Source organism: Oryctolagus cuniculus, chromosome 4 (genome assembly GCF_051225735.1).
Source record: "Oryctolagus cuniculus isolate XC-2025 breed Fujian yellow rabbit chromosome 4, ASM5122573v1, whole genome shotgun sequence".
NCBI classification, from domain to species: Eukaryota; Metazoa; Chordata; class Mammalia; order Lagomorpha; family Leporidae; genus Oryctolagus; species Oryctolagus cuniculus.
In genome coordinates this window covers 92,241,755-92,267,241 of record NC_142870.1, presented here as the reverse complement: position 1 = coordinate 92,267,241, position 25,487 = coordinate 92,241,755, and the positions used below count along the sequence as shown (strand labels likewise).

The following is a 25,487-nucleotide window of genomic DNA, read 5'->3' as shown; positions in this document are numbered from 1 at the left end:
GGAACACATCGTTTGGCTCAATCAACAGCCACAACAAAGCCAGTGCTGAACAGTGACACAGAAGGTCAGGGCTGCAGGCACCTCAGAGAAGAGCTGATTTACAGACAGAGAAACGGAGTTTCCAGGAAGGCAATTGACTCGCTCAGAGCTATTAGTGGCAGGGAAAGAGGGGGAATGCATGTCTCCAATGACTCTACTTCATTTTCCACTAAACTGTTTCTCTGTTTGACGTGCCCTTCTCCTTTCGAGGTTGAATAATGCAACGAGCCTTTGGCAATGTTCACTGAAACAGGGTCATTCATGCTGGCTGCTGCCGATCCCTACTCTGTCTTTCCTGGGACAAAGAAACCTTGAAATCTTACAGCTGTAGCTGTGTAGAGCCATGCGCTCTAGAAGACAGTGCATACTGAGATAGAGTCCTTAAGACAAACACGTGATGCTCCTGGAGTCTAGGTTACTGAGGATGGCACGAAACATGACCAGAGTCAGAGAATGGCTCAGTGTTGCTTGTGTTGACATCAGAAGCCTTGGATTCACCTTCCAGCTCTTCCCCTGACTCTGGAGGTATACTTGAACAAGTTGCTGCAACATCCTCATCTTTAATTTTCTTGTCTTTGAAGTAAGGGGCAAATAACGTTTGCACTCTTCCTCGAAGGGTAGACATCATGATGCTGGACAAAATGGCTGCTTCCATCCTCACTTGCATCCTGTTTTAATCCCAGTTTTTTAGAATGAGAGAATTTAGCAACTTCTGGCCTGGTTCAGTAATATATCATGATTCTGCTCGACACTGGGTATTAGAATAGTATCATGACTTGTTGTGTCCAAGATGCTTTGTACGAACAAAGGGTGATGACTGTTAAGAGTCACTGAATGTCATGGATCACTTGGTCCTGCTCCAGTACTTCTAACGTATGGAATAATAGCCCAACAGAGGGGGGAGGGGTGACTTACCAGGGTAACCTTAGGTTACAGGTACAAAGCAGCATAACCAGAATCGGGATCCAATTCTGATTCCCAGTTCAGTGCACCTGTTCCTTCCAGAAGTTACAACATGGCTTCCCAGGATAGAATCCATTGTGAGTTTTCTTTGGCTCACATGATCTTTTGGCAAAATGGGGATTTGCACCTCCAGTTTGGCACAGATCTACCATTCTCTTCTTCTTTGGGGCTTTACCACCTAGAGCCCTTGGTTTGCTCCTGACCAAGCCTAATTGAAGTGAGTGGGATGTCCTTTCCCTTCTTTCCACTCCTCATAAATTCTTCAGTAGACATAAAGACCTCTGGTGTGGAGTCTCCCTCCTGGTCCTCACTCATCCTAGACAATCATGTGAAGCTATATCCCACGTCTCAAGGATACCACAGCACCCATGATAGCCAGAACTGACCCCTAAATGCTAACGTTCTCTTCACTTGTTAAGGATTGATAGTAAACAACCCCATAGCCTTTTCAATGTAATAACTAATCTGACAACTGGAAGCCTACTGAATCACTAATGAGGGCTACTAAAATGTACCATTCATATAATACAGTATCTCAGCTTATCCAACAGTATAGCTTAGTAAAATACAGATGCCACCCAATACTTAACCATATTGCAAAGCTCCTACTGTTCGCACAAGCTTGCAATTGGAATCAGGGAAGACGTTCAATTTTCATTTTTGATCAATGGTATCTTTACTGGTTGTATTATTTATTTACTGGTATTCTTGCTTTCAAAAATGTTAATCACTATAAATATTAAGTTTATGCTTTCCTAGGTTATTGGTCTCACCCTACTGTGTGTATTTTGGGGCTGTAATTTTCTAAGTCAATTTGAATATATAGGCATTGTGATTGTAATGTAAATTATCCATACTGGTAATTACAATGCCAAAGCAAATATCCCCAGATTCTGTATGCACAGTGACATCATAAAATTCTGTTCCCATTTTTTTGAAATAAAAGAGGTAGAGGCAGAGGCAGAGAGAAATTGAGAGCTTCCACCTGCTGGGTCACTCCCCAAATGGCCACAATGGCCAGGGCTAGGCCAGGGTGAAGCCAGGAGCCAGTAGCTTCATTCAGTCTTCCATGTGTGTGCATGGCCCCAAGGACTTAGGCCATTAACCATTGTTTTCCCAGGCACGTTAGCAGGAGCTGGATTGGAAGTGGAGCAGCCAGGACTTGAACTGGTGCCCTTAAGGGATGCCAGCACTGTAGGTGGCAGCTTTACCTGCTACACCACAGTGCCGTGCTCCTCCCCACTATTTTTAAGTGAGGACAGTAGGTAAATCATGGGGAAGTCAGCAATCAAAAAGACTTGAGCACACTGCTGTTTGGAAGAAGCTATTATTCTGTCCTGAGGTTATTTGTTATTTGTCTTGTCATCCTCTCCTTCATAGCATAATGGAGCTCAAGGACAGGATGATCACTTTCTTGATTTCCCTGAAGAAACAGCAGGTGCACACACAGATTGCTCTGGATGAAAAAGCTGGTTTGAAAGGAGCAGAACTGGACAGAGAGGAGACAAGAGAGCTCTTGATATAACAGAGTAGGCTGAATTTATAGTTTGGATGGTTTGAGAAAGTGTGAGGCTGTGTCACTCTGACCTTTAACCTTCTGAAGACATCTCTTAAGAAACCATCAAAGCATCATGCCTGCCAACTCCCTGTGAGCAGCCAGAGCAGCTGGGGCCCTAGGGCCTTGGATGGGAGACCTTGAGGCCTAGGATTTGGAGGGTGAGGTACCTGGAATGCAGGTGGGCAGGCTTCTCCCCAGGACTTCATTTGTCCAGATGCCTTGGGCAGAGCAGGTATACACACCTGTGTGAGTGAAAAAGGAGGGCGGGAATAGGTTGATTTGCAACCTGTGGAAAATAGATCTGGGTTCTTATTCCTCTACTGTGGATCACAGCGAAAGTTTTTCAAATGGTCTTCCGGTGCCATTTCCTCTGAGCCATTCCCCTTTGTGACCTGAAGGGTCAGACCATGTCCCTCTTCAGCCCCACATCACCACTGGCTCCTCTTTGTCCTCATAAATGACCACAGCTCTCTTCAGCACACCAGCCAGGGCTCTGACACTGCCTGCTGCCTGTCAGAGGGCTGCTCCCCTCCCTGCCCCACACTGCCCAGCCCTGGACAGCGCCTCCTCCTCATGAGTCATAGAGACCTTGGTTCACACAGTCCTCTGCACATGCCCTTCCCTCCCTCCCTTCTCCACTTGGCCGCCATCTCATTTGAGCCCATGATAACCCTGTGAGCTGTGTCCTGCTCCCTTTTTGCAGACTGAGGACCGGGAGACTTAGAGAAATTAGGAAAATTTTTTCATGGCTTGTGTGCGACAGAGGCAGAGCTGATGTCTCCCCCTCCCCAATCTCCTGAGGGCTCCTTTTCTGCTGGGGACTGAGCATAGAGGGAGGGTGTTGGGGTGCCAGAGCCTCACTCTTGGGGTGTGGGCCTGAGAGACAGGGAGAGGTGGGGCAGGTGCCCAAGTGTTTTGCTTCCCAATTCCTTGTACACCTCCACTGGGGCCAATGGGCTGGCCACTGCTGTCCTTTGCCCTTGGCCTGTGTGCTGTGCCCAGTTCCTGGGGCAGCAAGGACTCCTCCTGTCTGGTGGCATGGATGTGGCCTGGATGCAGACAGCTGCAGCTGGGCTTGAGTCATAATCAGAAATTGTGCTGGGCCTTGGGTGAGGCAGCCAGATCTGCTCCTCACTCCACTCCTTCCCACACCCAGACCCTGTGCATACAAGGGGACAGGTCTTTGAAGGAAGGACTCCCGCCAGGCCCATTGAATGGGGCTGGTCAGGTCAAAGGTACTCACAGCCAGAAGCTAAAGCAGAGACTGGCCAAAGCAGCAACCCTGGCCATTCTCTGCAAACCCTGGGCAGTACGAAGGAGAATGAGGGTTCTTTTAGGCTCTCCTTTCTCTTAGTTGTGCCAGCCCATGGCCCTTTTGTGCTCCCACCAACAAGAGCTACGCTCATTAGCAAAATCAGTGCTAGATTTAAATATGGGAGAAAAAAATGCCCGAGTTTTGGTCCCGAGACTCAGTTTCTGCGTCTAAGTGGGGACAACCCCGAGAGCTCCTGGGATTGGGTGAACGGGCTGAGGGGAAATGGGGGAGGTGCTCTTTGCATTAGGAGGGGCCACAGGTGAGGAGCAGTTATTCCTTTCCGAGCCTAACCCCGAGGCCCACGTGTGCAGGGTGAGACAGGGATGGGGTGGTACAGAGAGCTCACCTGAGACATTGTGCAGCAGCCTGTAATAGGGCTGCTGGCAGGAGTACGTGACCTCAGACGCGTACGTGGTGAGGTTGCTCCTGGAGGAGAAGGTGAGAAGCCCGTGCTCCAGCTCTGCTGGGACTCCACAGTCTACCACTGGAAGAGAAAACGTCAGACGCCTCAACTACCTTTTGCTCTTCCTGTTGGGCCTATCTAATGAGCTGGCCTCAAATAGATGTGCAGGGTACACGACTGCAGAAAGCGATGTTATAATCTACCTGAACAGTGCCCCCGGATTCCACAGTGTTTCACTTCCAACAGCCCCACCTTTGGGTTTTCTCCCATCCATTACAGTACTACTGGGTGGTCAACTCACCTGATCTGGTGTCCATTACAGGGTGGGCCAGGTCTGCTGATACAAGCAGACCCCAACTCTGCCCTGCCATGGGCCCTTTCTTGACGTCTGGTTCTGCCGTGCAGTATTCTGCCTCTTCTGCCTAAGCACGAAGCCCCGTGGTTCAATGAGAAAATTTTGGCAGACATGAACCAATGAACCAAAGAATCTTCCATTCCTCCAGTCCCAACCACGGGCTGAGTAAGAGTGATTAATGTGCTCACATTGGAGCTTATCACCAAAAAACCAAAGCCAGAGAAACAAAAGCCCAGTTGCTGCCTGAGTACCCAGCCCCACCTTGCTGGTTCTCTCCAGGCAGCACGCTTGGTGCGGAAGGCAGGAGGTGGATTGGGATGAGTCAGTTTTTAGTCTTTGCTTATTCATTTTCTCCAGTTATTGGTAGCTGGTCACTGGGGTTGGTTGTAGTCCAGTACAGGACATGACCAAAAATGCCTGCTTCTCAGAGGGGGTCTTTGGAGGAGCTTCCATTCCAGCCATGTCTTCCAGGAGTTGCTAGCACTGATGGTGTCCAGTGTGGGTTAGCCCATATTCACGGCTACATCAGAGATGGAGGACCCAATCCAGGGCCCTCCTCCAGAGGGGGATGCTCATGTCATTTTAGGTTTGACAGCCTACGACAGAGCCCAAGAACCATAGAGGGATCCTCCAATTTCATGGCCGGAAACCAACCCAAGGGTGGGCAATCTAGCAAATGCTCCGTATTTCAGAGATGAGGCCACCCAGTAGACTTGACTAGTTGAGGTCACTCAGATACTGACGTTCAGAGTGAGAACTAGATCTGACCTTACACCCAGTGCTCTTGTAGTAAGTGGAGCCGACCGTTCTTAAGGGTCTGCTTTCCAGTTACGTGGCCTCTAGCAGATGCTAGCTGGCTACTATGGATGTTAGTTGTCACCAGGTATTTCCCAAGTTTCACCTCCTCCTGAATTTCACTTGCATCCCATGGGAAACAGCGAGGGGTAATAATTTACCCTGAGTATTACTCAGACATTGTGATTTTAATCTTAGGTTTCCAAATTCACCTTGGACTAGAGCATCATCTATCTTAAAATGTAGGTGGTTCCAGGGCCCTCTGGGTTGAAGGAAAGGTGAAGAAGGGAGTAAGTGTGGATTCCCCTTATCCACAAGGAAGGCAAACACCGAGAAAACTGGCTTTGTCCTGCCCTCCAGCTCCCCTGGACAAGCCACCCACATTTGTTGTGATCACCCCAAACAAATACTTTGCAAGGTAAAACGTGTGCAAGCCAGCAGTAGGATAAGAGAGGTAAGCATAGTTATTATTAAAGCTAGAATGAGTTTTAAATTTGTTTTTCTGCTGAGATGAGGGCAGGCTTTTCCTCCTCTTTCAGGAAACATGGTGGTGCTTAGATATTGGGGTCACTCTTGCCCCCCGCAACTTTGATTGGGTAGTTTGTTAGGAAAATGGCACAGTCTTTATCTATGGCGCGATCTACACCCTGACACCATCCTAGGCCCTAGCCCCTACCGCCATTGCTGGAAGCCAGGTGGCCACATGGCCCAACCACCGATGTCAAGCTCCACCCCCATCCTAATGGGATTTGTTGCTCCTTCTTCCCTGTTCACCCTCTCCCCCCAACCCTGGCAAAGTTTTAAAAGGACCTGTTCCTGAACATGTGGCTCTGATAACAACCAGACAGAGGCAGAAATGAACAGTGGAAACTAAGGGCTCACGTCAGCTTCCTTATGGTGAGCAGGGAAAGGGTGCACTGTCCCGAGTCCACGTGACAGACAGCCCGAGAATCACTGGGACCTGGAGGCTACTTCCCGTTGTGAGTGCCCCAGGGCACAGCCAGCACACAGCAGGCCCCGCCCCCTCAGCCCATCCATCTTCTTCTCTTGACACAGAGTTTGTCCTTTTCTCTAAGGCTCTCTGTAGTCCTTTCCACAAACCAGAATCAAAATGTCCTTCTCCTTCCCACCCCTTGGCCTCCTTCCCCCCAACTCCAACCCCGCGCCCTGTTCCACGGTCATCTCCTGCTGCCATTCTCCTTCACGCACACCTCCCTCGGCCTGCCGTTCTGAGCACGCTGTATGACAATCCAGGGCCTTCCTAGAGAACTACACACAGTCAGCTCCCCTGGTGCTCAGCCCCAGCCACCCTCCCAGCCTCATCCTTACCACCCTAGGGACACCCACTCCAACACCAGCAGAGCCTTCTGTGAGCCACAGCCCCTCTGCTGCCTCCCGCTTCCAGCAGAGTTCCTGCCAACCTGCTGCCTGGGAAACACTGCCCCCATGCTCTGGCTACCCTTGAAGCCTTTGTCAAACACAGCTTCCTCCTGCTAGCCTTTCCTAACTCTTCTAACTGGACAGGACGGCTTCCTTGTTCTAGAACCCCTTATGCATGTCCCACTGATGCCATGTGGCATCCCCGTGTTGCCTGGCATTGCAATTATTTGGACACATATAAAACGTTCCTCTTGAATTATGGTTCCCCAAATCACATTGAGTACAGTGTCTGTTCATACGTCTTGGGTTTAACATGATTTATTCAACAGCTGCTTGTCATTAGTAGCCAGTCCATCACCTCCCTTGGTGATACCACTACCTCAGGCTGTATCTCAGCTTGCATGCTGCTCTCATCATGCGGCCGTTTAATCGCCAGATAGATTGGGCAATCACAATTGAAGTCCAGGGTTCTCTGACGTGGCTATGCAGAGTTTGCAGCATCTTCACCGCTGTTTATAAGCCAGTGATGCTCCACAGCACCAGAGCCGAGGACCACTGCTTTCAATTGTGATGACCGTCGTTTTGAACCCTTTCATCCATGAAATTTAAGGAACACAAAACTTGTAAGCCCCAGAGGAAAGACCCTCTAGGGATGGAATTTCAGCCCCTTGGCAGGTCCGAGTGGAAGGGGTGATTTGTGAATGAGAAGATGTTCACAGTCTCAGGAGTCTCCAAAGCCACAGCACATGGACAATTGTTTGTTTTACCTACTGCTGGCTGTTCATAAAGCAGCAACTGGTAACAATTCTGAAGGCAGAAAGTCACAGGTATTCTGGCTCATTTAAGTGTGAAGTGTGGACCAGATTAGAAACGAGGGTCCACTTTAACTTTGCCAGCCCAAGGCCATGTGATTGTACATTGAATCCTGTGTCTCTGGGATGGAAGGCATTTTTCCATTGAGAAAAGCACAAAGCACTTAGGGGTGCTTAACAAAAAGAATAAACCAATGTCTGTTCATTGTTTGCCAGAGTCGTGTTTGAATGATGGGTGAACCCTCAAAATGGAGACTTTTTGTTTTCATACGTGCAGCAGCTTCCGCTGCTGTGGCGGTCGCCTTGTCCAGCGTCCAGCCTAATCTTCAGGGGAATGCGCAGGGCAGTGTTGGTGGGTGGGGAGGGGTGGAGGAGCTCTAGCCCCAGGGGGTCTTGTGAGTGTTCCAGTCCTGGATGTCTGCACTGGGTGGGGTCCCGTCATTCATTCTGCCAATTGCTCTGACTCGGAATCCATTTCGCTTTCTGCCACCATGGTGAAGATCCAAGAGGGATCAGGAGACGCAGAGAAAGCAAGCCGAGAAAGGAAAAGAGAGAAAAGAAAAAGAGAAAAATTAGCAAGCAAAGCAGGAGCAGTTCATGCAGGAAATGCAGAAATCACTCCACCAGAATTATCAGGAATGCACAGCGCGGGTAGAGCCAGCGGGAAGGACAGTTATGACTGTGGAATCTGTGCCGTGCTGAGAAGCTGCCCAGCCGTGCACCCTGCCTCAGGGGGGGGTCATCAACTTCTGCCCCTGGAGGGAGCTTTGCATTCAGCTGGTTCAAACCCTCATTTGACAGAGAGCACTCAGGGTAGAGCAGGATTTGTCACCAGAGCAAGGGGAGGAGGCAGGGCCAGGACAGCGACCCCAATCCCCACTTCTGATTCCAGAGCACACTTTTTTGTCTCTTCCCAGCCCCTCGCCCACATCCCTGCCTTTCCATCCTCCCTAGGAACCAGTACAGTGCCTGGTACAGATGCTCGATATTACTGAGTGAGCATGGTTGCCAGGCATGTCTGAAAGGGAATTTTCATGGTCTTAATTCATCCAAAAATAGAGTCGTAGTAGGAAGGAAAAACTTCCTCCTTTCTTTAGTAGGAAATGACAGGGAACTCTGTTGTATGCCAAGTCCTGTAAAATAGTTCTCTCCCATAGAATAGTAACTTCTCAATCAATGCTTCTGTTACAAGAAAAAGTGCTTCATCATGGGAAAAGATTAGGGATAGTACTTCCTACTTTCACCAGCTGTGATGAGAGAAACTCCATCTAGGAAGTGAGGAGATCAGGCTGGGGAGTGGGAGAAGCAAGCTTTTATTGTGTCTTTACTTTTTCCAGGTGCTGCACATGTGTGACAGGTGTGCTAACCTGTTGAGACCTCAGGAAACAGAGGTCAAATGAGCCAGAGTCAGTTGCTTAGGGACACTCGCAGGAGAGAGTTCAAATCTGGAACTTCCTGACTGCAAAGTCAGCTCTGTCCTGAACACTCCGTAGCCTCCTTTCCACTCACCTTGTGCTGTAGGGCCTGTGGCCCAGAACTCAGCCACAGAACCACACACTGAGCCACGGGTTAGAGTTGCGTGTGTGGACTTATCTTTTTCCTCTGCATTCCTACAGAACTCTGCCCAGGCATCCAGGGAAGGCGTGCTGAAGCCATGATAAGCCCCTCCTCTTCCACAGTGGGCCCTGAGCCACATCATCATATTAAAAAGAAAAACCGAGAACACAGTCCTGCTCAGAGTTCTGTCTGGGATTTGCCTCAAGGGAGCACCATGGCCTGAGGGTATCCCCGTGGGCCCCTGGGCAATTCTCTGCCTAGGAGAAAGGGAAAAGGTCAGCACTGCCAAATCTTCAGGAAAAGTCAGAGAACGGGGGCGGGGCAGCCAGCCCTAATTCCTGACTCCTCACCTCAAGGTTTTGAAGTCACCCCCACCCCTTCCTTCCTTCCCTGGTTCCTGTCACCCTGCCTCCTGCATCACTGCTGCCATAAGCAAGATTCTAAAACTATGGTCCTGGGTGGGTGGGTGGGTGGGGGTGTTTAGAAATTTCTAGATTTAGATGGGTTATATTATTGTAGAGCCACTAGCATATAGGAAGAGTCTTCAAAACTTCATTAAAATACTTGTTATAAAAAAAGAATGGATTTCAAATATTTCTTGTACCCAAATAAATGCATTCTTCCACACCCTTTTTGAAGGACTACTAAAACTAGTCCAAACCCCTTCATGTTGTCGTTGAGGCGATGGATCCTGTCCATGGTCAGCATGGATGAGGAGCAGAGGGAGGGCAAGAACCACGGGTCCCAAGGGCCAGGGGGAGCCACATCCCCTGTGCCACCCTCACAGCCCTGAGACAGGAACTGCCCCAGAAGACTCGGAGGAAAGGGCTGCTGGTCACGCAGAGAGCAGCAGGGTCCCTCGGTGCTGGGTACCAGAACCTAACTTATGTCCTCAACTAACAACTGGCAGAGCTGAGTCCACAGCTGCAGATGCGCTGTCCCTCCAGCTAGTGAGGCGACCTGCGTGCAGGCTGAGCTAACATCGGAATCTGGAAAGCGGATTGGGGCCCACGAGAAGTGTCTTTCGGGATTCTAGAGTGCTATTGTATACTTTTTTTGTCCTGTGCTCAAGTGTCCCTAAGCCCTGCCCCCACCCCTCTTAGGGTGCTCTTGGCAAGCTTTCACCCTTGTGCTCTTTGTGCTCAGATCCCCCCAGTGAGTGGGGAGGCCGGGGGAAGGGAGAGGGCACGTTATCCTTGTAATCAACCACTTGGTTTCCTTACTTTTGCAGGTAGGAATCTTGTTACTCCAAGTCCCATCCTTCAGACACTCAATCTGGAAGGTGTCCATCTCCACATCATCCTAGAAAGAAGCAGGAAGAAGGGAGTGGGGGAAAGGAGGTTGGGGGAGGGGGATGGTCAGTGGTCATTTATCAGCCAAGCGCACTGAAACTTTCAAACTTGACTTCCCACCCCTGGGCCTCCAAGGACAAGCTTGAAGGTCAGGGAAACAGAATGCTGGATGCATCTTCCCCACTTGTACAGAGGCAACAAAAAGGCGTTTGGACAACTGATTCCTAAGGGAAGACTGCAACCTTGACTCCTTCTCTGGAGTTGAAACCGACTGCTGGGCCTTGCCCCCAGAGCGTCTGACTCAGTGGGTCTGGCTTGCCCAAGACCTGGCATTTCTAGCGAGTTCCAGGTGCTGCTGCTGCTGCTGTCCAGGGAGCCCTCTGAGAACCATTCTAGAGGGTAGCGGTCCTCTAGTTTGGCTACACATGGCACTCAGCCAGAGAGCATCAAAGAAAAGCCTGTCCCTGTCCCCAGCCCCAAAAATTCTGCTTTAATTGACCTCAGGTGAGATGATATCTTACACTCATCAAGTGATTCCTGGGGAACCATTATGTCAGAGCACCGGAGTCTAGGAGCGCCCATCTGCCGGATTTCCCTTTCCAGGGGTCACCCCCTAAGGCTGTTGACCTTACAGGGCTGGATGACTCCTATTTCATGAAATTCAAGCAAACTCATGTTCTCATAACAGTTTTTTTTTTTTTTTTTTTTTTTTTTTTGACTACTTCTGGAAGCAACAGACAGTCTGGGATGCGTCCTTTGGAATTCGTGGAGCATTCGGGAGGAAATCCTGTGCTGGGACTTGTGATAAGCTCTGGCCCGTCTGCCCTCTGGCTTGGCCGCTCCCCTCCCCAAACAGGGCCCTGCACCTTCAGCACTTTGTAGCCTGTGTCACAGCTGACGAGCACTTGGTCTTTGAAGAAATACTTGGCCTGCAAAGGTTCAATTTTCCCCTGGTCGGGAGGCTGCAGCTCTGAGCACTCGTTTCCTGGTGGGCAGCAAATGAAAGGACAGCAGATGAGAAACCAGACAGAGTCTGGCTGCAAAGGAGCAGCCCCCTGGACCCGAGTCCTGATGGGACCGTGATTTTCTCGTCAATGACATCCACCCTCTTGTTACTTGAGCTACTGCAGACTCTTGGGCCAAATGGTTCTACTGCTTTAGGGCCAGGACTGGCTGTCTTGAGAAAGAGAGGAGCAAGAGCTGTGGCTTTGCCATCTAGGGGCCCAGGAGGAGGCAAACATTCAAAGGAGAATGAAACATTCTGGGCTTCCGGGCCACACCCAATTCCAGTCCCTGACTTACAGGAGGCTGGAAGTAGAAGAACCCGCTCCAGGACTCAGGAGTCAGCAGGTGCAGGGAGGGAGTCAGGGAACGAGAGAATCTCCCCAACATGATGCTGCAACGCAGCAGGTTCTAAGAATTATTAGTCTAGTCCCAAACCCACATCATGGCTGCCCTGGTCCGCATTTTATAGATGGAGAAAGGCACGAACCTTGGTCCCAAACTCCACAGCTAGTGAGTCCCTGATGTGCACTCCTTCAGACAACACCCACCCCTGTGAGTGTGGAGCACAGCCACTCAGTGTGCAATGTGTATGTGTGTGTGTGTGTGTGTGTTTGGGGGCGGGGTTACCTGCAGCTCTGTATGGGAGCCTCCAGCCCTGGTTTGTGCAGTGTGTGTGTGTGTGTGTGTGTGTGTTTGGGGGCGGGGTTACATGCAGCTCTGTACGGGAGCCTCCAGCCCTGGTTTGTGCAGTGTGTGTGTGTGTGTGTGTGTGTAGGAGGCGAGGTTACCTGCAGCTCTGTATGAGAGCTTCCAGCCCTGGTTTGTGCAGTGTGTGTGTGTGTGTGTGTGTGTGTTTGGGGGCGGGGTTACCTGCAGCTCTGTATGAGAGCCTCCAGCCCTGGTTTGTGCAGTGTGTGTGTGTGTGTGTGTGTGTGTGTTTGGGGGCGGGGTTACCTGCAGCTCTGTATGAGAGCCTCCAGCCCCGGTTCTCTCCCGAGTTGTCGCTGCGGAACAGGATCTGGACACTGTGGCTCTGGGTACTGATGGCTTCTGGGGCTTTCTCTCCACAGTAGGGTCCCCAGACATTTTCACCCACTTTAATCTGAGAGAAGCGAGATAGAGAAGAGTCACATCTGAGCAGCTGCGGTGACTGATGTAGGCAACTCCTCTACGCTGCACTCTGGGGTTTTCTGGAAACCTGGAAGTGAATCCATCACATTCACCCACAGTTTTGGTGGCTCTTGCCATTTGCCAAGTGGTTCCTTCTCCACTCTCTGATTTACAGTTTACAATGGCCTTGGAATTGGTCAAGGCAGGTTAATATTCTGCTGCCTAAAAATGAACACACTGTGGCTCAGAGAAGGGCACAGCCCTGCCCAGTGCACAAAATAGTCAAGGTCTCTGTCCTCAAAGACTGAGGTGCAGTTGAAAGGGAACAACAATAAGTAATAGAAAAGTAACCATAGGCTGTCACAGGGTAACAATAGATAAGCACAGTGATATTCACATATTACAGAGATGCATGCCATATGTTTGTATTTTATATACTAAAACCTAATGCAACCTCTTTTATAAATCCATTACATATCATCTAATATAAATCATTATTCATATAGTGGTAATTGAGTAACAGATACTAACTTTAAATTAGTGGTCAAGGTTATGAGGAGGTGACATTGGATCTGACGTTAGGATGAGGAGAAGCCTCTGGTTTGAAGAAGAGGGAAGTGCAGTTTTCATGCAGAGAAAACAACATACACGAAGACCAAGGCCAAAGGTAGGGAAGAGCTTGGTGAGGGCTGAACAGGACGGGAGCCAGTGTGGCTGCATGGAGGGCGTGCTACGGCAGGTGGCTGGGAGGGGAGGCAAGGTCTGCAGCTTAGCTCCCAGTCCAGTGCCATGTTGATCTAATCTACCTCCGTAATGCTCCGGCTGGATGCCATGGGGCTAAAACAGAGTGGGTGGGAAAGGACAGAAGCAGGAAAAGCAGTGGGGATGCTTTACAGTTGAGCGGGAGAGAGGGGCTGGCATGCGGATGAGGATGGCAGTGGAAGAGGAGACGACACTCTTAATTGATGGAGTCGTCACCTCCCAGTCCTGCATCCCTCCTGTGCCTTTAACCTCTTTTCGTCCATCTCTGAGGACCAAGCTCCTTAACAATGGTGACTTCTACAGTACTGGGTGACATCTTCACATCTGCACCTTGTCACCCTTAATTATGGAGAGAGGAACAAAAGTGAAGTCCCAAGAGGTTCGTTAATTGCCTGCATGAGGCTTCCACGCATAGCTCCTGGGAAACTGTGGGGTAAGCAGGGTTCTAAGATGGTCCCGGTGACCTTCATGGCTGGTGTTGGTGATTATGAAATGTTTCATGGCAAAAGGGATTTCACAGATGTCATTGCTCCTTTGTTGACATAAAGATAGGGAGATTGTCCAGGCAGGCCTCATTCAATCACGTGAGCCCTGTCAAAGCAGAGTTCTGCAGAGGTCGTGGTGATTTGTAGAATGAGGGGAATTTGATGCAGGGAATTATCTGTGTTGCTGGGAGGAGAGGCACAAGGAAGGATGTGAGAGCAGCTCCTAGATGCTGAGGGCCAGCATCCCATAGAAGAGTTCCTATTTGACTCTTGGCAGCTCTGCTTTTGACCCAGCTCCCTGCTAATGTGCCTGGTAAAGCAACAGAGGCTGGCCCAGAGGATGACCCAACCACCTGCCCCTGCGACCAACACGGAGACCTGGATGGAGTTCCAGGCTCCAAGCTTCAGCATGGTCCAGTCCCTGCTGCTATAGCCAGTTGAAGAGTGAACCAGTAGATGGAAAATCAATCTCTCCCTCTTTCACTGTCTCTCCCTCTCTGTGTAACTCTGTCTTTCAAATAAATAAGTACATCTTTAAAAATCAATAAATGGGTGTTCTAGAAAGATATCACATGTTCTTTCTCATATGTGAAAGCTAAACTGTGGGGAGCAATCCGGACTAGACTGAGTTAACTGGAATTAGGACTTATTCTATGCATCTGCTCTCCCACAATATGGCGCTGGGAGAGAAGTAAACAGCTTCCACACAGCTGCCTCCAGTTCAACTAATAAACTGTAGGACTTGCTCCTGATTGGAGGAGAGCAGCGTACTCGGCGTGTGGGCAGCCGAGTTAGGATTGGCGGAGGAGGACTATGAGGGAGGAGAGAGACGGCATGCACCAGGAACATCTATGGGGAACATCTAAGGGAACCCGTGCAGCCCCCGAGAGAACCGGCCGGCGGTGTGCCGCTCCCCTGCGGAAGTGGGGAATGCGGCCAGGGGGAACTGCCCTTCCACGGAGGTGGAAGGGATAGTAGCCAACCCGGGAAGAACCAACAGCAAACCCGGGGAGGGCCGAGCAGACGAAAGAACAGCGCAGGGTCCTGTGTCGTTCCTCCACGAAGAGGGGGAGCGACATAATGGTGCCGTGACTCGGATAGAAAACCTAGGACGGATAGGAAACCTAGCTCGGATAGGAAACCTAGGACGGATATGAAACTTAGGAGGGAAGAAACGGGAAGAACTGGGAAAATATCGGAGAGAGAAACTAGCAAACAGCCTAGGGAAAATATCGGAGAGAGAGACTAGCAAACAGCCTAGGGAAAAGCCGGACGAAAGAGGTGCCGGAGGAAGCTGTTGAAAGCCTAGGCATAGATTCAGATACGGACTACGGGGGGAAGCTGGGAGAAATCTCTAAGGTCGAAAGCGAAAGTGAAAGCTAGAACAAACAGACTCGGATGCGGACTGTGGGGAGAGGCCAGGAGAAATGAGGGAGGAATATTGTTGGAAGAAAACTTAGGGAAACATACCGGGTAGAGAAAAATGTTAGGGAAATTGAAGCCGCGGGGGGCAGGCCAAGGCGGACACGAAAGCCACTTTGGGATTCTCAAGTTAGCCCGGGAATAGGGGGCGAAAAGTTGAAACCAGAAGCTGAAACGTAAGCCAGATTGGGATCCGTCTGATTAGCCCGGGGAGCAAAGGACGGGAAGCCAAACCGTGGGGCGGAGACGTATGCTGGGTTGAATTCGCCAGGCTAGCCCGGGGAACTTAGATTGAATGCTAGTGGCGGACACGTAAGCTACGCTGTGTTACTCGCGGAAGCCGCCGCGTGCAGAGAGAGCACGGGGCGTGAATAGATAGGGAACGGGGCTGGCGCGAGGCCGTGGTGCAGACGCGAAGGGCGTGGAGACCGCAGCGCGCGAAGCCAAGCCGCGCAAAGCCGGGAAGCCGCGCAGATGAGAGAGACGCTGGCTGAAGTGGCTCAGAGCCGGCGAGGCGCGGAGAAGCAGCCTCGGGGCGGAGCCCACTGGCGGGGCGAGGCGCCGGGAAGCTGCAGGGATAAGAGAAATAGAAGTTTAGAAGTAAAGTGAGAGAAATGGGAATGCTGGAAGATAGAAGTAAAATGGGAGAAATAGGAATGCCCGGAGATAGAGAAATAGAGAAATAGAAAGGCCTCCCTACAACACTGCAATGTGAGAGCTTGGATTCGGTCTGCCTGATTAAGTGAGGCGATGAGCACGATGAGCACCTGCGGCGGCTAGCAGCTTATGCGCCGCAGGTCACCGAAGACAGGCACGAATTAACATCAGTAAGGCTTCCCCACAATACAACAATGAGAAAGCTTGGATTCGGTCTGCCTAATTAAGGCGGTAAGCACCAGCAAGCAGCTCGACCAGAGTATGAGCTGCAGGTCACCGAAGATAGGCACGAACCAACACTAATAAGTCTCCCCCACAATACGGCAATGAGAAGGCTTGGATTCGGTTTGCCTGATAGGGCTTGTAAGCCCCTGCAGGCTCGACCAGAGCATGCGCTGCAGGGCACCGAACACAGGCACGCATCAGCACCTAAAAACCTCCTCACAACATGGCGAAGAGAGGACCCGGATTCGGTTTTCCTGATTGATAGGACTTGTAAGAACCTGTGGCAACTCTAGCAAGTAGAGCAGAGTGTGTGCCATGGGGCACCGAAGACAGGCGCGTATCAACGCCAAAAATAAAAAGAAAGGGGGATCTGTGGGGAGCAATCCGGACTAGACTGAGTTAACTGGAATTAGGACTTATTCTATGCATCTGCTCTCCCACAATATGGCGCTGGGAGAGAAGTAAACAGCTTCCGCACAGCTGCCTCCAGTTCAACTAATAAACTGTAGGACTTGCTCCTGATTGGAGGAGAGCAGCGTACTCGGCGTGTGGGCAGCCGAGTTAGGATTGGCGGAGGAGGACTATGAGGGAGGAGAGAGACGGCATGCACCAGGAACATCTATGGGGAACATCTAAGGGAACCCGTGCAGCCCCCGAGAGAACCGGCCGGCGGTGTGCCGCTCCCCTGCGGAAGTGGGGAATGCGGCCAGGGGGAACTGCCCTTCCACGGAGGTGGAAGGGACGGTAGCCAACCCGGGAAGAACCAACAGCAAACCCGGGGAGGGCCGAGCAGACGAAAGAACAGCGCAGGGTCCTGTGTCGTTCCTCCACGAAGAGGGGGAGCGACACTAAACAAAGTTGATTTCATAGAAATGGAGACCATAATAGAAGCCACTAGATGTGGGGAAGTGGAAGGGAGTAGAGGGTCAGAAGGAGGTTGGGTAATGAGTACCAAAATGCGGTTAGGTAGAGGGAACAAATCCTAGTGTTCTACAGAACAGCAGAGTGACTGTAGCTTTTAACAATTTATTACATGTTTCATAGAGAGCTAGATGAGAAGAATCTGAAGGTTCCCAACACAAAAGAGGGAGGTGCATTTGAGGATATGGAGACACCAGTCCTCCTGCTTTGATACCACACATTGTGTCCACACATGTGTCAACTGATCATGCGCTCCTCCATAAGTATACACAGTTAAAGACTACTTAGAGTGAGAAAAAAAGAAATGGGTATTGTTGTGAGCTGTTGTGTTTGTGGGAAATTGCTCCACAGCAATGGAAACTCCACGCCTTATGCTTCCTGTTGTCCCACCTGCAGCCAGGCTGGCTCTCAGCCTCTGGATCCAAGGAGGAGGTCAGCTAGGCTCAGAGCTATGGAGTCTCCTTTCATGGACTCTATGGTTTCTCCTCCTGCTCGTGACAGCTCTCCCCTTGGCAGTTTCATTTTCTGCCTCTCTCCAATCTCATGTTTGGACTATACCTCTTCTCTCCAGCTCTTTGAATTTATTGTATCTTAGCTTCCACCTTGCTTTCTCTCTAGAACATCCCACCATTTCCGTGGGTTAAACCAGTGCCTATCTGCGTACTTGATAGCACCTTCTTCCAGCTCAGCACCTCTCCTGAGGTCTGAGCCAGCTCCATTTGAATGCTTCAGTTGATCATTCTCCAAGTATTTCTGATTTTACTTCCTATGTCCCTCAAAAGCATCTCCCTCCACAATCTCAGCCATGGCTCCAATGCAGGCTGCCTTTGCATCTCGCCTCTATGGTTGGTATAACCACAAACTGAGAGGCAATTTTCCTGTGACATCCTTCCCTCTTTATTTGCCTTTCACAGAGTTCCTTCCCCCTGGCAGGGCCAGCTGCATAATATGCATCCCTCGTTCAACTCTATTAAGAAGGTCAAGACGGCAATGGCAGGTGACATTAGGCCAAGCATAAAACTTTGTGTGACCATACAGATTGCATGCCATGAAGCTACGCCTGCTTCCAAGGGACCTTTCTAAGATGCATATTTGACTTCGTGACCCTTCCTCAAACCACCTGGGCAGCCAGGGCACTGGTTTTGCATTGGGGAAGACCTTTCAGCTGGACCTGAGTAAGCTAGTAGATGCTATTTCACATAATGACTTTTGGGGAAGCTGGCGGCTCAGCTGCATTGTGACAGAAGGTGAAGGGTCCAGAGTATCAACTTTCCCATGTTCACCAAGAGTCTCCATCATCCCCAGGATAAGCGTCCATCGCAGGCTCACCTTGATATAGTCATAGGGGCAGGGCACCTCAGGGTGGTCCTCAATGTCGAAAATGTCTTCAAACTGCAGGCTGATCATGAAACCCTCCTCTAGCTCGATGGTGTAGAAGCATTCAGAGCTCTTGGGATAAGGGTTGGGATAATCGGGGCTGGTGATCACGCCGGTCCGCTGGGTAAACAGGTTGTCACTGCACTCCACTGTGGGAAACATAGCAGAGAAAGTGGTATCCTGAAGCCATGGCCACGGTGGCCCTTTGCCCCTCTATTGCTATATGACTTTCCCAGTGGTGGAAGGTAAGGGATCAGAAGCCCCATTTTACAGGGGAGACTGAAGCTCATTGAGGGGAATTGATTGACTCAAGATCACAGCTAGGTATTTGCAGCACTTTCAAGGTCAAACCTAGACTTTCCAATTTTCTATTCAGATCTATTTGCCCTGTGGGATAATTCTTGTCAGATTCTCTGGTATTGGTGGGGAGTACATAGAGGGGTGGGGATGGGAGAGTTTGAGAGGGGTATTAAGGGGTGTCTGCACATCTTTGGTCCTACTTGCCCCTCTACCTAGAACTTCATCTAGGTCTCTGTTCAAAACCTTCCTGGATCCTCATCCAATATGAGCACACATTGGAAAGTTTGTGGAGCATGGAGTTAAAAGATACATTTATTTAAGTGCAAAAGTCTGAAATCCACGCATCATTTCTTATAACAAGCATTTGCATGAACTTTCTGAAGACCTCATATGCATAGATTTAAAAGCATTTTGGTACCGAAGCAAAGTTATCTTTCATAAGTTTCCCATGACTTTTTGGCTACCCTCATCCAGGCTCTTCGCACACCCCACACCTCTTCACCCTGCCTGTACTCTGTTGTCTTCACAGTGCTGTCCCCCTGCTGACGTTATGTCCTTATGCAGTCGCTGTGTTTCTTGTCTCGCTGGACTGCGAGTTCTGTGAGCTCAAGGGCTCTGCCTTGTTCTCACTGCCTTACTTAGCTCAAGAGCCAGCATGCTGGGATCTGGCCATAACTTAGCCCTGCTGAGGCCCCTTTAGAGCCATTGCGTCTTTGCCCTTGGACTGACCTAAGAGGTGGGACATCAATGCTTTCCAAGTCCTTGTTCCTCCTGCTCATTTGCAAATGAGAAACTCTAGGATGGAAATGCAGGCAGGCTGCTGAGCAAGGTTTAGACTGAGGTCTTGGGAAGCCCCATCTGTTTCTGTTTTCTATCCCATGCATTCTCATGGATGTGCTGTCCTAAAGGAGGAGAAGGTCTTACTTTCCTTACACATGAGACAGACAGACATACTGTATATACACAAATATATAACATATCTGTGGTATAGGAAAAAGGCTCCTAGGAGCAGGGCTAGAAGTGACATAAAAAAAGATTGAAAATCTTGCTCTACCCTGTGCATTTTTAGCACCTGCTACACTCAGCACATAGTGGATACTCAATAAGTATTAAATGGAAACAATAAAAATATACCCTCAGGGTGGGCATTGTGGTGCAGAGAGTTAAGTTGCTGTTTGGAATGCCCACATCCCATATCTGAGTGCTAGGTCAAGTTCTTTTTTATAAAAAAAGTATTTGTATGAAAGGCAGAGTGACAAAAAGGGAGAGAAGCAGAGAGGAAGGGAGGGAGAGAGAGAGAGAGAGAGAGAGAAAGAGAGAAAGAGAGAAAGAGAGACAGAAAGAGACAGAGAGAGACAGAGAGAGATTGAGATATGGAGATCTTGCCTCTGCTGGTTCACTCCCCAAATGTCTGCAATGGCCAGGGCTGGGTCAGGTCAAAGCCAAAAGCCTGGAACTCCATCTGGATCTTTCATGTAAATGGGAAGTCCTAAGCACTTGGGCCATCATCTGCGGCTTCCCCAGGTGCATTAGCAGGGAGCTGGATCAGAAGTGGAGCAGCCAGGAGTCAAACTGGTACTCATATGGGATGCCGGCATTGCAGGTAGTAACTTAACCTGCTGTGTCACAACACTGGCTCCTGGCTTTTGATACAGCTTCCTGTTAATACACCTGGGAGGCAGCAAATGACGGCCCAAGTACTTGCTTCCTACCACCCATGCGGGAGACCTGGATTGACTTTCTGGTTCCTGATTTTGGCCTGGCCCAGCCCTGGCTGTTACAAGTATTTGGAGAAGGAAACAGCAGATAGAAGATTCCCTCTCTGTCTCCTTTCTCTCTCTCTCTCTCTCTCTCTCTCTCTCTCTCTCTCTCTCTCTCTCTTTTTGTCACTTTGCCTTTCAAATAAATGACTCTTGTTTGTTTGCCTTTTTTTTTTTTTAAAAAGAAAATATAGCACTTTCTGAGCCAACCCCGGGGGGCGGGAAGTTTTGTTTTCTGCCATGTTGTATTGATGCGTCCTGCAGGGTTGGCTCAGATTCTAGCAGCCGTTTTTGAAGGAGGAAGGGGAGGACTCTGCTCTCCAGCCCTGTGTTCCTCCCTCAGCTTTACAAGTGGGAGCCCAGAGCGGATCCTTCCTCCAGATCACACTCACACTGGCAGCTCCTCAGACACACCCCCGGCCTGCCCTGCTGCGCCTTCCTCTGACATTCCTGACAAGGGTCACCATCTCCGCCAAGCTTCTGCTCACGTCTCCAGGCTGACTTAAGCCTGAGTGTGCTGTGTCCACGTTTCCATCATGTAAGTGTGGCGGATGGAGCCTCTGCAGCCTCCCACTGTTTGCTTAGGTGGCTGTCACCACAGGAGCCCGGGATCTCCTCCGGGGAGTGGCTCAAGCCCTCCCTCCCTCCTTCCCTGCCCAGCCTGCAGACTGCCCCACAGGAGGTTTGTTGATGAGAGAGGAACACAGAGGGAAGGAAGGGGATCCTTTCTTATTGGCTCTGCCTTTCCCTCTCTCCTCTCTCTATCTTTTGGACTGAGGTTCTCCCTGGTGCTGAAGAACATATGGGCCACGGAAGAGAAGAGAGAACTGCTGGGGAGGCGTAGTCAATGGCCCAGAGAGGAAGGATGGGGACCCCAGATTTTCCCCTAACTCAGCCAGGCCACGCACCCATGGCAGCAGAGGAGACAGGGACCTCTGCCCAGGAACAAGCACCTGGGCTTCTAGTCTGGGTGGGCATTTCAGCATCTCCCGCCATACGGTGTCTCAAGTGCACTTTGGACTTTGTTTTAAACTCTCCCTACCGCAATCTGTCTTTCTTCTGAGCCTCCTCCAGTCTTCCTGGAACGTTCATGGAGAGAAGCCCCCCAGGCCCTACCTCGGCAGGTTCTGTTGTCTGTGTGGAGGATGTAGCCGAAGCGGCAGGAGCAGTAGTAGCCGCCAATGTAGTTGTGGCAGTAGTGGTCACAGGACAGCTCCTCGTCCTCCCTCTCCTTGCATTCGTCCACATCTGCAGAGTGGGTACAGCCTCTCAGTCAATCAGTGCATGAGTGATAAGGAAGACAACAGCCCACACTCACAGAGCACTTAGCATGGGCCACTCACTGTGTTGGCAGGGGGGTGGTTCATGCATTCTCTCATTTAATCTCTGCATTAAAACCACATATAGCCACCACCTTCATTTTACAAATGAGAAAACTTGAAATCAGAGAGGTTAGGCAACTTATTCCAGACTAGACAGTCAGGTTGCAACCCATGCCACCAGATTTCAGCTGGGACCATTGTCCTATTAGAGTTGTGATAATAGCTGTGTGCCAGCCAACAATCATAGGAAGCAGAACTGTTATGGCCCACACTCTATAGGTGATGAAGCTGAGACAGGGAGTCATTAAAGAACCCAAGGCCAGGTAGACAGTATGGCAGACTCAGGATTCAAGTCCCGAGGAGTTGACTTCAACACACACTCTACTCTGCACTGCCTCCTAAGCCTATCATGTGATCAAGCCCTAGCCTGAGCATTTGAACATACAGTTATCCTAAAGAGATGTATGAAAGCCATGAGCACATGAAAGGGTGCTCACCATCCCTAGTCATCAGGGAAATGTAACTTAAACTATAATGCGGTACCACTACACACCCACCTCAGTGCACAAAGGCTTTTAAATTGACAAGTAATGTCGGTGAAGAGGTGGCACAGTAGAGTCCTCATACACTGCTGGACATTCATAAAACAGGATAATTGCCTTAGAAAAGGTCTGGCAATTTCTTATGAAACCAAATATACATCTACCCTATGAAACAGCAATTCCCAGTTGATCCAATAGAAGTAAAAGCACATATTCATTAAAAGACTAGTGCAAAAAGGCTCTTAGCAGCTTTATTACTGAGAGACAAAAAGTGAGGAGAGCCCAGGAGTCAACCACCAGACTGTCTGGTAGATTCACACAATGGAATAGTACCCTGCCAGGAAAAGGAGCACATGGCTGATACATGCAAGAGCATGAATGGATCCCAAAGATGTTTGGCTAAGTAGGAGAATCATCACGCTCACAATGAGTTTTTTCTTTGTGTTCATTTATATGAAGTTTTAGAAGAGGCGAAAAAAAAACCCTGAAGAGTATGGCTGAAAATGATCAGACAATTACGTTCTTGAATGGAGATGAGGGCAGCGATTAACTGGACATGAGCTTGAAGGAATTCTCTGGGCTGATGTAAAGTTCGATGTTTTGTTAAATACAACTTTTTCAAAATCAACAAATGTGCACTAAGATTTGTGCATTTCGCTGCATGTAAGTTTCACACAGAAAGAGCCAACTGAATGCTAGCAAAATGATTAGCATGTTCAAGTATTTAGGAAGAAGTGTACGGATGTTTGCTGTCTACTTTGAAATGCATCAAAAGAGGTGAACTGATGGATGGACAGAGGACGTCTAGACAGACAGGTGTGTGATGGAACGAGGAAAGTGAGATGACACAGGTGGGTGTATGTGGTGAGAATACAGATTAGCCTGAAGCCCAGGCAGTGCTGTCTTTATAGAGAAAAGGAAGCCAGCGGGATGAGCCGCTCAGTTCTCCAACTTACCCACAGCCATGTAGTGGGCGTCAAAGCCCGTGAATCGTTCCTCATTGGAGAAATCTGACCGGAAAGTGATGGACATGAAGGAGCCAGGGGAAAGGACCACTTCCTGGCCAGGGGTCTGCTCTGTGTCTGTGGTCTCTCTGCCACAGAATGTTGCCAGCACCTGATCTTCAGTTTCTACCTTTGAGGTTAAAGAGAAAGGGAACAAGATGAGCAGCTTCCCATTTGGCTTCTTTTAGGATCTCCAGGAAGAAAGAGAAAGGGGCTGTCCACAAGTAAACCGGGCAGCCTGGGAAACCCAAAGAAAATAGGGGTTGAGGATTCTGGGATCTAAGGAAGGACACACTGCAGGTTAAGTCAACATGGCCATTGGATCAATTTCATTCATTTCACTGAATTCCCCCAGAAGTCGTTTGCCATTCAGCATCCCTGTTGACAACCCATGGGGCTTTATTTACTGAAAATAACTCAATGTTATAATTCAAAGTGTGTTTGGCAATTGCACAGATGGAGCCTACATCCAACGGGAACTTACCACATTTCCAAAGAAGGGAAACTTTCCACACCACATAGATTACTTATGGAGGATCCTGTGTGCCTACTACTGAGCAAATCATGAGATGGAAGCGATGAGAGATGAGGAAGACAGGGTGCTGTGCACAGGCTCAGGAGAGCTGACACAGAGAGAGCTATTGTGCAGTGTGGCCCATGCTCCAACAGCAGGGTGAACACTGAGTACGCCCTGGGAAGGAGGTAGAAGTTCTCCATTAGAATGTGAGGTTTAGGCGAGCAGGGCGTTGCTTTCTTTGTAGACGTGCATCCAGTGCATGGCATGTGACCTAGCACATAGTATTTATCCAACAAATTCTTGCTCACAAGAGCTGAAAATGTGAGACCATTCTGAGAACATTAAGGGGAGTCTGCGAGGATTATAGGAGATGTACTTGGATGGACAAATGGAAAGTAGATTATGAATGACCTTGCATGCCACTATGTGAGTAAGTGCAGGACATTGGAAACATTTGGACAGGAAAGTCACGTAAACAGAATTACATTTGCTAGGTACTCTTGAAAGCTCAGAGACTATTTATTTATTAAAATTATCCAGAAACTGTGTGTTTATGTGTGTGTGTGTGTGTTAAAACCTACATGAGGAAAATTACCCAGTTGCTGAAAGAATTTCGTACTTTGGAAGATCCAGTGACTCTGTGCCAGTTCAGAGACCAAAGCAGAAATCCATAACCGTTCTTCTAAGCTGATTGTATCTGAGTGCTTTGGGAAGCAAAGCCAGGCAGCTGGTTGGTATGTTTGTCGGACTAGGACTGTCTGACCTATCCAGCACCCTGTTATCTTACACCTAACCTGATTCTTCTAGGCGCAAACTCGTGTTTGCATCCTCTAGCCCGACATAGTGGTCAAGATGCGTGAGAACAGCTGTCCCAAGAATGACTTCTGATGCTTTTCAGAGTCGTTAAAGGAAAGTTCTCAAAGTCTGCCTATCTCTGGTAGCTTCTAATGAGTTCATTGTTTTGTTCATTAGCTTCATATTGGCAGAACTATCTTGACATTTGACACTTCTGTTTGGAAACTAATGGTTTATTTATTTAAAATAAGAGGGAGTTTTAAAAGAAAACAATTTTCCCTGGCAACAAAACACGAGGACAATTAATCACTAACTTTGGGAATTGAAGTGTATACAGAAGATGAGATCATGACTTTGCTATTTGTTCCTCTCCTCTGCAGATACCGGTGAACTCACACCAGCCTTCTACTGTCGAATGTGCCTTTCTTCACACAACTGAACGTCGCTTCTTGCAGTGTTATTTTGGTCTAGGAAGTTTTCCAGATAGCTGAAGGTTTACATAACTATAATTTAAAAAAGTCTTCCAGGTGTAATTTGTTTAATCGCTTTATTCAAATCCCTACTTCCTTAAGTTAAACACACTAATTCTTTCCTGGTGATCCAGGGGCACCGCTGTGGATGTTGATGGTCACACCACCACATTCAAGTGAGACCCCTGGCGTTCTGGAGTGCACAGCGTGGCTTGCCTGCCTGGAACGTTGCCAGACCAGATGCTTTTGTAATTCTTAGGTCTTCTTTCTGGTACTTTCTTTCCTGCCCCTCTCCCCTTTTTTAATCAGTCTATTAGCTGTACTTTTCTGTTTGCGTATGTTTA

The 25,487-nt window shown here is 49.3% G+C and overlaps 1 protein-coding gene across 4 annotated transcripts in view; it reads right to left on the bottom strand.

Annotated features, from left to right (window-relative positions):
* The window catches only part of MASP1 (MBL associated serine protease 1), a 73,726-nt gene that overhangs the window by 20,451 nt on the left and 27,788 nt on the right, over positions 1 to 25,487 (bottom strand). For 3 of the 4 annotated variants that reach the window (XM_070073181.2, XM_008266637.5, XM_008266638.5), the window contains 8 exons: positions 23,314 to 23,491; positions 21,610 to 21,741; positions 18,386 to 18,582; positions 12,429 to 12,576; positions 11,336 to 11,454; positions 10,401 to 10,479; positions 4,222 to 4,359; positions 2,728 to 2,802 (listed from right to left, as the gene is read on the bottom strand). In XM_070073181.2, coding sequence (XP_069929282.2) covers positions 2,728 to 2,802; positions 4,222 to 4,359; positions 10,401 to 10,479; positions 11,336 to 11,454; positions 12,429 to 12,576; positions 18,386 to 18,582; positions 21,610 to 21,741; positions 23,314 to 23,491 — 1,066 coding nt within the window. Of the gene's footprint in view, positions 1 to 2,727; positions 2,803 to 4,221; positions 4,360 to 7,110; positions 8,104 to 10,400; positions 10,480 to 11,335; positions 11,455 to 12,428; positions 12,577 to 18,385; positions 18,583 to 21,609; positions 21,742 to 23,313; positions 23,492 to 25,487 lie in introns of those variants that run through there. The other variant, XM_008266639.5, reaches the window with a different exon arrangement.